At 43.8% G+C, this 17,600-nt stretch overlaps 1 protein-coding gene across 1 annotated transcript in view; it reads right to left on the reverse strand.

The window, feature by feature from the left end:
• INVS (inversin) overlaps positions 1-17,600 on the reverse strand; it is a 165,677-nt gene that overhangs the window by 20,636 nt on the left and 127,441 nt on the right. The window contains exon 14 of the mRNA XM_059411193.1: positions 4,769-5,483. Within this exon, the coding sequence (XP_059267176.1) occupies positions 4,769-5,483 (715 nt within the window). The remainder of the gene's footprint in view (positions 1-4,768; positions 5,484-17,600) is intronic.

Genomic DNA, 17,600 nt, shown 5'->3' on the forward strand with positions numbered 1-17,600 from the left:
ACATAGAGAACTCCTACAACTAAATAGCAAAAAAATCCCAAATAATCCATTGGAGAAAATGGGCAAAGTACCTGAATAGACATTTTTTTAAAAATGATACATGAGTGGCTAACAGGTTCATGAGAGGGTGCTCAACATCATTAATTGTAGAGGAAATTCAAATTATAACCAAGATGAGAGATCACATTGTGTCTGGTAGCATGGCTATTATCAGAAGATGAGATAACCAATGTTGGCAAGATGTGCAGAAAATGGAGCCCTGTTCTGTTGGTAGAATAGTAAATTGGTTTGGCCACTATGGAAAAACTATGGATTTTTCTCAAAAAATTAAAAATGGAACCACATATGATCCATCAGTTCTACTTTTGGGGATATATGTAGAAGGAAATTAAAATCTATGTTGAGATACCTGCATCCCCATGTTCATTTTAGCACTATTTATAATAGTCAAGACACGGAAACATCCTAAGTTGTCCATCCACATATGAATGGATAAAGAAATTATGGTTTACATACAAGAGCCATAAAAAAGGAAATTCTGCCATTTGTGACAACATGGATAGACTTTGAGGGAATTATGCTAAGTGAAATAAGCCAGAGAAAGCTAAATACTGTACTTATTATACTTAAATGTGGAATCTTAAAAAGGAAAAAAAAAAAAAAAAAGACCAGATTTTGTGGTTACCAGAGGTAGGGGGTAAGAGGAGAAGGAAATGGGTGTGATGATCAAAAGATACAATCTTCCAGTTACGAGATAATTAAGTACTGGGGATATAATGTACAGCATGATGGTTATATTAACACTGCTTTACGGTATATAGATAAAAGTTGTTGAGAGCATCCTCAGAATTTTCATCACAAGGAAAAACCCCAATTTTTCCCCCTGCTTCTTTTTAATATCTACTTGAGATGATGGGCCCTAACTAAACGTACTGTGGTAATCATTTCATATGAATCATATATGCAAGTCAAGTCATTATGCTGTGCACCTTAAACTTATACAAGGCTGTATGTCAATTATCTCTCAGAACTGGTGGAGGGAAAAGGCTGAGTAACTTGCAGAACTTCTCACAGCTAAAGCCAAGAGAGATCAACATTCAGACTCAGTGCCTTCTGACCCAACAGCCAAGTCCAGCTAAGGACTTTCATCTTGATCTGTACTGTGTACTTGGTGGGGATCTGCCAAGGTTTTTTTTTTTTTTTTAAAAAAAAAAAAAGTGGCCAAAGTGGGGTGCCTGGGTGGCTCAGTTGGTTAAGTGTCCAGCTCTTGATTTTGGCTCAGGTCATGATCCTCAGGGTTACGAGACTGAGCCCTCCATTGGACTGTGCTCAGTCAGTATGGAGTCTGCTTCAGACTCTCTCTCTCTCCTTTTGCCCCTCTCCCCCATGTGCCGGCTCCTTCTCTAAAATAAATAAATCTTAAGGAAAAAAAAAGCGGTGGCAAAAGTAAGAGCTGTATTTTACTAAGTTCATTCTGTTGGAGGTTGGGCCTGGACTGGGAGAGAGGGGAGGGGCATGGGAATGATGGCTGTCTTTACATCTAGTGTTTATTGGATGGTGTCTATCCCACATGCATTCCTAAACTTCTTATTGAACACAGCTGTTCTGGAGACTTCCAAGGAAAGGGTTTATCTGATTTTTTTCTGGTTGGTAGCTGATTAATCACTAGTGAGCCTAAAGGCACTGCAAAGACAGGCCCCATGCCTGATTTTAAATACACCAAATGAGAAATGATGTCTTCCTAAAGTCTGCTAAAAAGTCTCCTTGTGATGCTAGGTGCAGTCCTTCTCTCTTGCCCTTAAGACTGATTTCATTCATATTGCAGGGTTCTCCTTTTTCCTGTAGCATGCCAAACCATGGGATTTCTCCACTAGAATATAGATCACATTTCCAAAAAGCCAACTCTGGAGGAAAAAGCTGGAGATACCAGGCAGTACTGCTCCATAGTTCAGCTGCTTTGGTTTGTGATGACGCGCATTGTCTACACCCTCTTCTCTGTGGGCAGAAATTTCACTAGGGAACCCAGGTGTTGGCTTTCAGTGGGTACATCCTCCACCTAATCATTCTGGTATGTAGAATTCTGAGTCTGTGTCCAGAGGACAGGATGGTCCCAGGGCTCAGAGTAAAAGCCTCTGTTCTGCCATCCTTGACAAAAACAGCACTCCTGGTTTGTTGGGAGCCCTAAGATGCCCAGTCATCCTGTTCAGCCCAGGGCTCACGGCCCTTCGTATGGTCCAGCCGATCCTTGCTAACTCACCCTACCACGTGCTGGAGAAGAGCTGACAGGAAGGTTGCTTACAAATGTTCAGGTAAAAGGAAGTGTTTCATACGACTGTTCTTAGCTACAGCAACTTTCCAGCCTCGCTTAGATCACCCAGTATCCTGTTTCAATCTTGAAAATGAAGTCTTGATTGGTAATAAGACTCACACTTTAAGACTCAGCCTCACTCACTGTTCTCCATGCCCAAGGTTCCCTCTGCTCACCCTATCCTTGCGCATTTCCTAGTCGGCCTCTGTCCTTAATGTGTCTCCTGGGACGACAGCCTGCCTCTCTCTGGAGCAGTTATGTGCCAGACCCTGTTCTCCGCCCCACCCCTCACTGCTCCTTAGCTTGGGTGTCAGACACCACACACTGTCCCAGGACACCGCTTTGGTCTCCTGTACTTAAAATGGAAGATGCATAAGGCTATGTAACAGAATCATTAAGAGGGTTTTTACTGTCACCAGACCTATGACTTCCCACAACGTGCAGCATCCCACAGTTCCTTTGGGAGTCAATATCCCAGGTCTCAGAATTGCACACCGGTGCAGCCAGAGGGCTGGGTAATTGCCTCCCCAGATGGGCACACAGACTGTGAGCCCAGTGTTCTTGAGGGGATGACTGAAGGCTCATTTGCTGCTATGGACACTTACGGACAGGACCTGTCAGCTTCTGACTCTTCAAAGGAGTCAAAGAACAGTTTGACAGGAAGGCATTTCGGCTAGGGAGCAGCTGTGGGGCCTGATGTGGTAAACCCTGCTGGCTTGTTTAGATCCCCAGTTTCAGCTGAAATACATAAAAAGTTCCTCTGGGATGGTAGCCAATGTGCATCTGGCAGATGCTCCCCCAAGGAGGGGAGCAAGGACACTGTCCATCTCTGGCTGCAGAGGCAGACCGGCTCTGCTCCGAGCCCACACTGGCACTTCTTAGCTCTGTAACTTGGTGGGTTTATTAACCGCTCTGTGCTTCAGCTTCCGCATCTGTGAAATGGGGACAAGAACACGATCTACCTCATAGGGCTGTTGGGAGGACTGCCTCAGGTAATACAGGTAAAACTCATTAGAACAGCCCCTGCCCCTGGCACAAGCGCCTAATCAACGCCAAGTACTAATATTAGCCACAGTAATAACAACATCCACATTACCTTGACCAGTGTGAGCCCCATCCATGCAGCCCTTCCGCTCCAGCCTGTTCTGAGGTGAAGAGCACGAGGTCTGCCTCCGCTGCTGTGACTCTGACCACAGCAAACACCACCTTTACCGAGAACGTACGGGAAAGGCCCTTGAGTCAGAGCTTCAGGGGCCTGATTTGTACCACTGGGACAAGTCGTTTTTCTTGAGACAATCTGCTGGCCTGAAAAATGGGGACACTGATCCCTACTGTGAGAGCTTCCAGGGGTGGCGGGGAGAGCAAGGGGGACCAGGCAGGAGATGACTTTATAAGACCAATGGCTTGAACAGACATGACGACTCACTGTGGCAGAGGCCGTGTCCACATGGAGCAGGTCGGCCGACTCCCAGCCAGGCAGTCCTTGGCACTACAGACCCCAGGCTTCTCCCCGATCTCCCAAGAACCTCTCCTGCTCTCCACTCTCTCTCTCTCCTTCTGCCAACAGGAGGGTCTTTCTGGCCCTTTTATCTCCTGACAGGGGTGTTGACATGTGGCACACCTGTGCTCGCAGTGATTTACTTGCTTTGTTCCCCCATCGGCTTTCCTCTCTCTGGAGATGGAGGCCACCTGAGCCCCACCTGTGGGCCATGGCTCCCGCCCTCCCCCAGCCACCAGCCATGACTAAGGCCTCATCTAGATTTAGGCCCTGGGGGGCCCCGCAGATGAAGGCGATTCTGAAATATGTGAAAAACTTGCAGCAAAGGACTCACTCCTCCAAGTCCTCCCATGAGGACTCCCTGGAGGAATCCGTCTCCGCGACTCCTCCTAGGACCCACGCCATACCCCCAGCGTGGCAGGTGCTTGCGCAGGGTTTTGTAATCTAAGAGCCACTTAATCCATGATGACCAGGCCCTAGTGTAGGTACTCGGGCTATGACTAATTCCTGGGCAGTAAAGAAATACAAAGAAAAATAAAATATCTTCCATGTGTAGTGCTTTAGAATTTAGGAAGCGCACAAGATCTCATTCTAGGAACCTGCCACACAAGCAGAACAGGCGCAGCAATGACTAAACCCTGTTTCACAGATGACAAAACTGAAGGTCAGGGAGGCCACGTGACTGGCAAAGGTCAGATAACTTGTCAGACACCCGAAGCTCAGGCTTCCTGGTTAGAAACTGAGCACTCTTTTCCTTTACACCCGGCTATCCTGGGTGCTTCCTAACTTTCTTGGCAAAGCTGTCTTCCGAATAGCTTATGCAGAGTAAATTACAAGGACCGGCCCGTGAGTGAATTTTATGGGCATGCTGTCAGGCCAGCACGCGGAGTTCACTAGAAAAACGGAGCACAGGGCATGTCACGTTAGGAGTATGAGGAGCTGTGGCACCTCCCCCACCCTACCTTCTCCAGGCCCGCTGGATGACCGCTGCTGCCTTGTTCTTTTTGCGAAACAGCTCTTTCCTGCTTCTTTCTTTCTGGATTATCTGCAGCCGCAGCTCTACAGGGAGAAGGTCGATATTCAGAGTCTGCCCAGAGAGAGCACCAGGTGCTGGATCAGGCTCCTTGGAGATCCGGGTGTCCTCAGACAGGGTGGGTGTTCCCGACTTCCTGACTCCTGACCCCACCACCTCCGGGTTCTGTGGCAAGTCTGAGTAGATCCCTCCTGTGAGCTCATCCTGTGTCATTTTGTTTCTTGGTGTTCGGTGGTGGAGAGGATTCTGCCCAGCATGGGCCACCTCCCTCTTGGCACTGCCAGGCCGGCTGGAACCAGCCGGGGAGTGCCTTCCTCCTCGGAGCTCTTGAACGCGCCTTCTCTGGGACGCACATTTGGCCTTGGGTGCTGTGTCCTGCCGCCGGCTGGGTTTCCGGGGCCCATCCTGCTGTGGAAGGCTTGCCGCTGCCCAACTGGGGTCCTTTCCTTCCTCATCAGGCCTGGCCACCCTGGAAGGTGGCTGCTTCAAGAAGCCTTTCCCTTTGTCACACCGCTGCTCACCAACTGTCTCACCTCTGGACTTCTCAACAGAGGAGACTCTTGGGTGTCTGCTTCCATCATCGCCTTCACTGGGGCTGAAGTGGACACAGGCAGATCGGCCTTTAGACTGTTGTCTGGGTGATTCTTGGGGAGACAAGGGAAAAGGGAAAGAATATTGACTGTCCCAAACTTGCATAGTAGTTCTGCTCATTTGGTCACATAAATGACTTGTCCTATTAGCAACACCATTGATAGCGGTGATTCTAACTAGAAAAAAACCCCCCAAAACCTGTTCGGCTTCTATTTCTAGCAATGGACTGTCAGATAACCTGAAAATCTTCCCACTACAATGCTGACTAAAATATAATAAACATTCTTTTACAAGCACAATAGTGCCTTCAGGAAAATAAAGAAAATCCAAAAACAAAGGAGAGGCCCAAAACAAAGAGAAAACCAAAAATCAGGGTGTTAAGTGTGTGAGTTGATACAGCAACTGTCTGGGCAGGTACTCATGGTGGAGTGGACAATGTTTGGTCTTACTAAAAATATCTGGCTGTCTTTTAATATCTAGATACGGAGAGAAAGCGAGGCCTTTTAAAAAAATCTTATTTATTTATTTGACACACAGAGAGAGATCACAAGAAGGCAGAGAGGCAGGCAGGGGGACAGGAAGCAGGCTCCCTGCTGAGGCTAGATCCTAGGACCCTGAGATCATGACCTGAGCCGAAGGCAGCGGCTTAGCCCACTGAGCCACCCAGGTGCCTCAGAAAACAAGGTCTTGCAGGCAGAAAGTTAGCTAGGACCAAGACCCTGCAGGAAGCCAGGACCCTTGAGGGGGTATGTCCTCTGGGCTATGATAGTCCAGATAAAAAATCAAATTGCCAGCACTGGGAAACAACAAGCAAATTTGTCTTAGCCCAGGTTCTGGATGGGGAGAAGAGTCTCCTTGGAGGATCTGAAACCTAAGTCCTGTGCCTCACATGGGATTCACATTCATTCATTCTCAACCCATAGGAAAAATTAATATAAAAAACCAGTCTCAGGATGGTGGTAAGGATGCTTCACGAAGCAAATGCAATATTACGTTGACGTGGCATTCCCTCCACTCAGCTCACACAGAAGGGTCCTTCTGAAAATGACGTCACAGTCCAAAATTATAAAATGCATGAGGAAACAGTCTACTGCGAATGCGTTACCAGACACAATAGCTCTATCAGATCAACAAGAACTGAGATAATAGAACAGTGTGCACATACACAAATACACATGCACATGAACTGATTAAACACAAAAGAATTTAAAAATAGGGGAAAAGAATAGATTTGGAAAAGGACTAAATATAACCTCTAAAATAAAACAGTTTAGACTCAATACCAAAAACAATGACGGAACTTCTGCTTCTGTAATGGCAGAACAGAGGCACACTCACCACGGAGGACAACAGAAAAGCCAAACAAAATATCACAAACCACCTGTCTTAAGGCATCAAAGAGCTAACAGGTCAGAAAAAATGTGAGGGCCGAGATGCAGGAGAATCGGGTAACCAACAGAGATGGGCAAGGCATCTGGGGTCATGTATTCCTAAGAGAATTCTATCATCCCCTCAAGGTTTGGAGGACAAAACCTGGAGTCCAGAACCTACCAAGAAGGTTTTTTGTTGTTGTTGTTGTTTTTTGGGGGGGGGGGCTGGGATCCTGGAGGGCTATATCTTAGGAGAAAAGGTGAACTCATAGTAAATTGATCCTTGTAGGGACTGAGGGCAGCTTTGCTTCATCTCAGTATTGAAAACTGCTCAAACTTGGATCGCTCATGCTCCTACATGTCTGCCAGAAGCCAATGTAAATCCCCTCTGGAGGAACTACTATCATCTTAGGTCTCATGTTATTTATCATGTAATTTTTTTATATTAAATGCTTACCACTCAATCAAAAATATGCAGGCAGATAAACAGACAAGATAATATTCAAGGAGTGGGGGAGACAATAAGACAGACACACAGGTTATCCAGATAATTTCTTTTCAGAAACAGACTTTAAAACAACCATTTTACAGTGCAAAGATGTATCTAAACTCTTGCTATGCTTCATGTAAGACAAAGGGGAAATAAGAGAACCCGCTTGTATCTGCTCATTTGTATAAAAGAAATATACAAAGGATAAACCAGAAACCAAAGAGATTGGGTACCTACTGTGATGGGGCAGGAAAGGGGGAGAAAGGGGGAAATGGGACCTGGCTAGTGGGGCTGAGGACGGCAATACTTCTATGGGTATATCTTTTTGAATAGTTCTGACTCTTAGAACCATTATAATGTTTCACATACACTACTAAAACCCCAATTAATTAAGCAACAAGATATTACTATTAGATGGTGGAAATGCAAAAACACTGACAACACCAAGGGCTGATGAGGAGGCGGAGCCACCGGAACTCTCACACACTGCTGCTGGGAATGCAAGATGGTACAGCCACTTTGCAAGGTGGTGCAGCAGCTCCTTAAGAAACTGTTTGCACCACACGAGCCAGCAGTTTTCTCTTTGTTATTTACCCAAATGAATTTAAAACTAATGTCCACCCAAAACCCTGCACAAGGATGTTTAGAGTAGCTTTATTCATAATTTCCCCAACTTGGAAGCCACCAAGGAGTCCTGCACTAGCTGAATAGATGAACAATTGTGGAACACCCAAACAATGGAATATTACTCAGCACTAAAAAGAAATGAACTGAAAGGAAATGAAATGAGTGCTAAACAGAAAGGAGTTACCAAGTCTTGGAGGATGTTCCTAAATGAAATATTACTTCCCTCATGTGAATATTACTAGTGCATATTAGTAAGTGAAAGAAGCCAATCTGAAAAGGCTACCTATTATATGATTCCAACCCTATGACATTCTGGAAATGGGCAAAACTGTGGAGATAGTCAATGGATTGGTAGTTGCTAAAAGTTTGAGGGAGGGAAGGATACACAGGGAGAGCACAGGGCACTGTGATGGTTAATTTTATGTGTCAACTTGACTGGCATCAGGGGTGCCCAGATGGCTGGTAAAATATTACTTCTTTATGTGTCTGTGAGGATGTTTTGGGAAGAAATTAGCATTTGAATCGGTAGACCATGTACAGAAGACTGCCCTCACCGATGCAGGTGGGCAACATCTAGCCTGTGGAGGGCCTCAGTAGAACGAAAAGGTGGAGGAAGGGCAGATTTGCTCGTTGCTTGAGCTGGGACAAAGCTGCGCTTACACACAGGTGCTGCTTGTTTTCAGGCTTTCAGACTTGGATTGGAACTTAAGCCATCAACCCTCTCTTCCCCCTGATTCTCAGGCCTTTGGACTCGGCCTCCCACCATTTGCCGCCCTGGTTCTCAAGCCTTCAGATTCACTGAATCATACCACCAGCTCTCCTGGTTCTCCAGCTTGCAGGCAGCATCGTGGGACTTCTCAACCTCCATAATACAGTGAGCCAGTTTCTATAACAAACCTCCTCTTTTATATATATATATCCTACTAGTTCTGATTCTCCGGAGAACCCTGACTAATACAGGCAATGAAACTCTTCTGTACGATGCTGTAATGGTGGATATGAGTCATTATACGTTTGTCAAAACCTACAGAATGTGCAACACCAGCCATGAAGTCTGATTAAACTGTGGACGTTGTGTGATAAGGATGTATCAATGTAGGTTGATCCGTTTTAACAAATGCGCCGCTCTGGGAGAGGACGCTCAGTGGGGAGCGACATGTGTGCGGGGCGCCGGGAGTGTATGGGAATTCTGCCCTTTCTGCTCAATTTTGCTGTAAACCGAAAACTGCTCTAAAAAGTAAATTCTATTAAAAGGAAAAAAAAAAGGTCCAGACTTCCAGTTCTAAGATAAATAAGTCACAGGGATGAAAGATACTCATAGGAAATATAGTCCATATTATTATAATAGTGTTGTAACAGATGGTAGCCACACTAATGGTGAGCATTGGGTAATGTATAGCATTGTCCAATCACTATGTTGTAAACCTGAAAGTAACGTAACACTGTGTGTCAACCATACGTCAGTAAAAAAAGAAAAAAAAAAAGAAAAAGAATGAAGAAACTGCTAGATGATATTAGATGCTACTAACTAGTAATGATAAAAAATGATGTGATTTGGGTATTAATAGAGATAGATAGTGAGAAAGAATACAAAGCTAGAAGTATACCCGTATATTAAAAATATATAATAAGGATAGTGTTTTTAATTTGTGGTGAGGAGTTGAGCTGCTTAGAGCCCCTGGGTGTGAACCCAGAAAGGGATGCTGTACCCCTCCTGAAGCCTTATTCACAAAGCCCACTGCCAGTGTCATGGCTCCAAGTATATGGCTCCTTTCCATGTATATTATTGTATATTCTATGCATATTATTTCATGTATATGCCTAGAACAACTGTCTATTCTTTTTTTTTTTTTTTAAGATTTTATTTGTTTATTTGACAGACAGAGATCACAAGTAGGCAGAGAGGCAGGCAGGGAGAGAGAGAGGAGTTAGCAGGCTCCCCGCAGAGCAGAGAGCCCGATGCGGGGCTCGATCCCAGGACTCTGGGATCATGACCCAAGCTGAAGGCAGAGGCTTTAACCCACTGAGCCACCCAGGCGCCCCACAACTGTCTATTCTTTAAAAAGAAGTCATTAGATTCCAATATTACCATATAAAAAATTAAATCTAATAGTAATAGATTAATAGTAATAGTAATAGAAATAGTAAAAATTAGAAAATATATGTGATTATTACATCATGAAGTGGGAAAAACCTTTTTTTAGGGAAAACCACAAGGATAAAAAGCTCAAAAGAAAAAATTAAACAGAATTAAAGGGTAAATTTTAAAAAGACATTCATTATACCTGATAGACAAAAGTTACTATTATTATAATACTCTGAGCTCTTAGAGTGGTTAAGAAAATGAAAAAAAAAATTGACATAGTACATCAGTGAACAATCCAGAAAATAAATACAAAATTCCATCCTGCTAACTAGGATTCAATAAAATAACTATTTGCCTAAATGTTTGGAAAGAGTTTTGGGTTTTTTGCTTTTGAAAGGCTGAAATAACCTTTTGCAACCTTCCTGGAATGAAATCTGGCAGGATGTTTAAATAGCCACAAAAATTAGAGATGTACACAAAAATTTACATGAAAGGTTATTTAGCTCATATGTCCTACAGCACAGACATGATTAAACAAATCATGCTGTATTCATAATCTGATATAATACTAAGCAGTCACTAGCATTTTTGTTGAAAAAAGGAGATAATGTAAGAAAATCTCAAAATGGGATGCCCATACTCTTCTGAAATAAAAGAAAAGGAAAGTTCTAGAAGATGGATTTGTGCCAAAGTGATAAGAGTTGCTTAACTTAAGGAGGATTTTTATTTTTTCTTTGTTGTTTTCTGTTTTCAAATTATTTTATAATGTACAATGACCAATTTTGTAATTAGGAAAAAGTGTCATTTTCTGCTTCAATAAAGTACCCAACACCGGGCACCTGGCTCAGTGGGCTAAGCCTCTGCCTTCGGCTTGGGTCATGATCTCAGGGTCCTGGGATTGAGCCCTGCATTGGGCTCTCTGCTCAGCAGGGGAGCCTGCTTCCTCCTCTCTCTGTCTCTCTGCCTGCTTGTGATCTCTCTCTCTGTGTCAAATAAATAAATAAAATCTTTCAAAAAAAAATAAAATAAATAAACAAATAAAGTACCCAACTAAAAAAGAGAAAGAAGGAAAAAGCCCAACAATTAAAATCAACTAGGATGTGGGAAAGAACTCAAAATGGAATATAAATAGTAAGTAACAAACCTAATTGTTTACAAATGAATTAAGTAACCACACTAAAAGGCGAAGAAAAGAACTGACCTAAGTAACTTAGTAAAAACACATTTTGGCTGAATAAGGACAAAAAGAAATGTATATAAAGATTGTGCTCTAGTTAATAATTTTGTTTCTCACAGGGTTGGGTTAGCAATTCTGAAACTATTTTATGTGTACACCAGAACTGAAGAAAGAAGCATGTATCCCCAGATGATGGGAGCCAGATCTTTCACTGTTGGAGGAAACACTTCAAGTAAAGAGAAAAGATAGAATAATCGCTGTGATGTTGAATGGAATCGGAGGTATCACGAATATGAACTCATGGTGTGTGTGTGTGTGTGTGCGTGCACACGTGTATGTGTGTGTGTGAGATACACACACACACACAGATAGATGCAGAGATAGATGTAAATAATTTTTAGCTCTGTCTGCTGAAAGGGCTTAGGAATAATGGTAAATAGTAATACGCCCACCTTGCGCTTGATTTTGGTTTCTAATATCATTCTTCAACAGAGGGAACCAGGGTTCTTCAGAGAAGTGGTTAATTCCAGGGCTCTGAGTGGGGGAGAGACACAATGAGGTTTCATTTTGAAGAGATTAATCTTTCCACAGAGAGGAAAATGGATTAGGAGAGTCGGAGCAGATAAGTAAGACCCGTGAAGAAGCTACTGCAATAGTCCAAGTTAGAGACAAAGGTAAGAAGATGTGAGGTAGAATATACAGTGGTGGAGGATGAGAGGAAGAAAACAGGTTTGAGAGATGTTTAGGAAGTCAGTGAGGCAAGAGCTGGCGACAGGCTGGGTATGGGCGGTAAAGGAAAAGGAAATAGTCATTACTCCCGCACTGAATGTCCACACGGATGAGTGCGTCATTAACCACCGCAGAGCAGGCTTCCATAAACCTTCGTCCATCCTGTCGCAGATGGGTTGAGTTTGGGATGCCTTTGGGACATCCAAGTGAGGGCATAAGTAAAGAGTTAGATATACATAATGGGAATAAAGGAAGGAGGTCAGGGAGTCTTCGGCACACAGGTGGCAACTGGATTTTCTGTGTTAGCCACTGTACACGCACCGAACGTAAGGGCCCGCTTCCCCCCTCCAGTCGTACCCACTAGTTCTGGCAGCCCATATGGTGAGAAAGAAGACAACACCAGGGATGGCCCTTCAAACAGTGAGTCTCTCCTCCACTAGACTCTCTTGAAAACCACACTGACTCAAAGGCAACTTGATCTCACCACCTCCCACAGGCAATCTGCTGGCAAGTCCTCTGCACTGCGCCTCTCCAGTCCACGCCTCCCTCCTCACCCTGCGGCTGTGTCTCAGTGTCGGCCTCCGGGCCCCCCCACCACTCAGCCGCAGGGATCTTCCTCAGTGTTATGCCTCCTTCCTGCCCTACCGCTTGAGATCATAGCGAGAGAGTTATCCTAACAGCTCATATTTATAGAGTGCTTTAGACCCCATGTTTAAATCTTTCCACGGGTTATCTCATGAATGTTCACAAAGTTCTGAGACAGGCATTTTCCTTTTCTTCCTTCCTTCCTTTCTTTTTGAGAAGTTAAGTAACTTGATCAAGATTATGTAGGTATACGTGGTAGAGTCTAAATATGACCCTAGTTTATTCAATTCTAAAGCTTGTGCACTCAGCCGTCATGCTCTACATGCACTGTAAACAAGAAGGGGATAATTACTATGAGAGAGAAGAAAGAAAGAACTTACTAAGAGAATGGAACTCTGTTACAGAAAACAGAAGTACATCCAATGAATATTTTTCATGTCTTTTTTTTTTAAGAGATAGACTGATTTTAGAGACAGAGGGAGAGCAGCCATGGGGAGGGGCAGAGGGAGAGGGAAACTTTAGCAGACTCCTCACTGAGCTCAGAGCCCGACTCAGGGCTTGATCTCAAGACCGTGGGATCACGATCTGAACTGAAACCAAGTGCTGGACGGTTAACTGACTGTGCCACCCTGGGGCCCCTCATGTCCTGTTTAATAATCTTTCATGTCTGACTCTCAAGCACCTAGCTAGTCCCATGCAGATATATGTTCACCAAATATTTATTATGCCTCTTATGTACCAGACACCCTACTGGGTGCTTGGTACACAGAAGTAGGAGACCCATTGCTCCTTGTGATACATTGTTTAATGGTCAAAGATTCTTTCCATCCCAGTATGCACTCACTTTTGAAATATGCTTTTGCAACATCTTCAAACCTGAGGTGGAGTCTCTGTCTCTAGCCCCTTGAATCTGGGCTGGCCTTGCAAACTGGTCTGATCAACAGAAGGTGGTAAAAATGATAGGAACGTGTCGGAGCCTAGGCCTCAAGAGAGCTTGTCGCTTCTGGCTTTCTCTCTCTCGGAGTGCTGCCTTGAAAACAACATGCAAGGAAGATGGTCTGAACTCCTGGAGGACGCAAGGTCATGGAGAAGAGATCTGAGACATCTCGGCCAGCACCGATGGCCACACGCGTAAGGAAAGCCATCTTGGGCTTCCTGTTCCAGCCAGCCTTGCACCAGCCACATGCGTGGGCCCCAGTGACTGACCCAGGAGAGGAATTGTTCCGACAAGCCACAGAATTGTGAGAAGTAAGAAGTCATTGTTATCTTAAGCCACTTAGTTTTGGGGGTAATTTGTTACGTCACTAGAAATAATCAACACAGAAACCAATAGCTAAACAAGAGAGGTGCTGGCCTAATAAAACCCCACAGCGTTGACTTGAGGACTGGTGAGCGGACAGAAGCCAGGAAGGCAATGAAAAGACGATTACCAAAGGCCAAGACAGCAGAGAGGAAATTGCTGTTGGAGTTTGGAGAATGGTCAGTCGTATTATTTAATGGTAGAATAATTGGCAAAATGGGCAAAAGTTACCTGCAGTAGCTTAGAAGACAGAAAACATATCTAATGGATTTGTGGATACAGAATAGACTTCCAGGGGGCAATAGCTGAAGAAAAGATCAATTGGATTTTCTACCTGCCTGTGATAGGTGTGGGGAGAAAGAAAGAAAATTAGGAAAGAACTGCTCAGCTTGCAAGCGGAATCCAGAGGAAATACAGAGAGCCTACAATGTGCCAGGTTAGAAAAGAAAGCTGTTTAGCATATTCATTCTTTCCAGCTAATTTTACTGAGAGTATTTTAGTAAAATATGACTTAAGGATAAAGATCCAATCAAGAGTATTACTGTGAAACTCTTTTTTTTTTTAAGACCTCAAAAATATCAAAGATGGTACATTGGAAGGTACTGTAAGCTACACAAAAGAACTTCTAAGAACTTCAAGGGCATTTTCCTACAGCAGCCTGAGCCACTCAAAGTAGAGAGAAGCCTGTCTGAGAAATAATTATGGATGTAGTTTTGGAACATGGAATGAATCCAGTCAAAATCATAGGAAACCCACGAAATTTTTAAAGAAGGTTTTATTTAATTGAGAGAGAGGGAAGGAGAGAAAGCAGGAGCAGGGGGAGGAGCAGAGGGAGAAGAGAGAGAAGCCCAAGCAGACTCCCTGTGAGCGTGGAGCCTGATGCGGGGCTCAATCCCATGATCGTGACCTGAGCGGAAATGAGGAGTCAGATGCTTAACCGAGGGCCACCCCTGAAGCCCATGAAATTTCCCAGGTAACTGTATCACAAAGAGTATCACTAGCTTGAACCGCTGAGGCTATTCAAGACAAACAGGAGCCTCTGGAACCTCAACTTCCTATAGGCGGGAAACAGGCTGAGAAAACTGTTTAGGTGCAAACACGGGCTTGTGTCTTATGGAAAAGGAAGATGTCTCGGAGAGCAGCACCAAGAATCCTGGTAGAAGAGCCAAGAGCCAAGGGCCAAGGAGAATAATCGAATAGGAAACCATACATAGGGGAAAACCATACCCTAATCGAGGAACATTCTATACTTCTAGCACTGCTAATGTATAACCAGTTGGCTTTCAGAATTGCTATGAACTAGTGACTGCTATGTACCTCTTTTTTCTCCGCTTTTGGAACAAAGGTGTCTACTGTGGTTATGCTGTCCCTGCCTCACTATTGCTTGTTGGGCCTGTGTGTGTGGGGGGGGTGATAATGTGTGTTTTTGGTGGGCTAGTCCCTGAATTGGAAAGAGTCATACCGGGGGGGGGGGGGGGGGGGGGGGTTTTTTTTTTTTTTTTTTTGGCTGGGGGGGGGGGGGGGGGGGTGAGGGGGGGGGGTGGGGGGGGGGGGGGGCGGGTGTTGATTATTTATTTATTTATTTGACTGAGAGACAGCGAGAGTGCACAAGTAGGGGGAGCAGCAGCAGAGGGAGAGGAAGAAGCAGGCTTTCCACTGAGCAGGGAGCCTGATGCGAGGCTCATTCCTAGGACCCAGGGATCATGCCCTGTGCCGAAGGCAGAGGTTTAATTGACTGAGCCACCCAGGTGCCCCTATCCCTGGGGAATCTTGACAACATCTGGATGTGACATATGTCTCAAGATCCCAAACTTCAAGCTTAATGTGATAACTGAGATGACATTTTGGGGTCCAGAGATAATTTTGAGAATACTGTGCCTGTGGGAGGAATGTGAATAATCTGTGACCAAAAAGGAATTGGGATAGATTACTAGCCAAAAATTGCTCCCATCCTAGTATGCACAGAAGTTGAGTAAATTTCTCCATATCATTCAGTCTAGGCTGGCCATACAACTTGCTTCGAGCAATAGGATATAGCATGCAAATTCTGGAGCTTACTCCTCAAGGGGTCTTGTAGCTTCTGCTTTTGCTTTCTTAGAATGATGCTGGGAGACCACTGTGTAGGGAGGCCAGTATAGCCTATTGGAGGATGAAAAGCCATATAAAGCAGAGTCAAGGAATCCCAGCTCATAGCCAGTATCAACTTCCAGACATTTAAGTCAGTCTATCTTAGACCATCCGATTCAACTCACCTTCTACCTGAATGGAGCCACATAAGAGAGACCAAGTGAAAATGCAGTGGAACTGCCCAATTGGCCCACAGAATCATGAGAAATAATAAATTATTATTTTAAGCCACTTAGTTTTAGTGTACTTTTGTTTTTGGGGTGTGTGTGTGTGTTTTGTGTTTTGTTTTTTACATAGCAGCACATAATGGAAACAACCCTGATCTCAAGATCTTGCAATCTCCTGGAAAAAACAGATAAGCCAAAAAAAAAAAAAAAAAGAAAAAGAAAAAACAGATAAGCCAGAAATAACAGTAAAAGGTCATAGTCTTCCTATTATGGAACTATAGAAGACTTATAGGAACATAAGCAGGAAGATGAAGCCTTGTTTAGTGGGGAGGTATGGCTGTATAAAGGAAGGAACATTCATTCTGAGATCTGAAAAATAAGAGGCACTTTTATCCATATGGATGGGGAAATGTAATATGCAGTGACCTCAAGCTAAGAGAGAATGAGGAAATTCAACGTGGTTGTTACATCAGGGGAGTTTGGTTAACACTAGCTGAATGCATAAATGAATGAATATGTAACAGGGCATCAGACCTCTTCAAGGTATACATTAGTGATGCATTATCACTGTACAGTGGGTTATGGAATTATATTCTAGATATGTTTGTGGTCATTCATGTGTACTTTTATGTGGCTGTTCTTGGCTAGATCATCAGTGTGGCTTAATAACAGTAGTTACTGAAGACCTATTACATGTCATGGGCCATAATATGTATTCTACATTAATTATTTGATTTCTATTCAAAACTACCTTGCAGGATAGAGAGTATGTACCCTTTTTTTTTTCTTTTTAAAAACTGAAGTATAGTTGATACAATGTTACATTAGTTACAAACATGCAGCATAGTATTTTTGTTATGCTGTGCTCCCCACAAGTATAGCTACCATCTGTCTTCATAGGCACTATAATACCATTGACTGTATTCCCTATGCTATACCTTCCTTCCCCATGACTTATTCATTCCACAATTGAAGCCTATACCTCCCACACCCCTTCACCCATTCTGCCCATTGCCCCACTCCCCTCCTCTCTGGCAACCATCAGTTTGTTCTCTGTATTTATTAGTCTATTTATGCCTTTTTTGTTTGTTCCTTTGTTGTTCTCCGAGTATTCCTCCCCCCAAACCCATTTTATAGGTAAGGAAATTAAGGTTCAGGGAGATAGAATGAATTGCCCATGCCCTGAATTGGGTCGCCATGAGATTTCATAGACTCTGGGGTCCACAAGGTCAAAACTATTTTTATAATAATACTAAGACGTTTTTTGCCTTTTTGGCTTTTGCACTTAAATTTCTGGAGGTTTCTCACTGTTCCTTAATTTTTAAGAATGGCTCAAAATGCTTGAATTGCTTTGGGCAAATAATATAATTTGTACAGAATACCTGTTTTCCTTCTGGAGTCTGGAGTTGTAGCATATGCTGGGCAGAGGGCACCTATGTAACTGACCCCAATAAAAACCCTGGAATCCTAAGTGTAGGTGTGTTTTCTTGGTAGACAAAGGCTAACTGGTTG

This window comes from Mustela nigripes, chromosome 9 (assembly GCF_022355385.1).
Source record: "Mustela nigripes isolate SB6536 chromosome 9, MUSNIG.SB6536, whole genome shotgun sequence".
NCBI lineage: Eukaryota > Metazoa > Chordata > Mammalia > Carnivora > Mustelidae > Mustela > Mustela nigripes.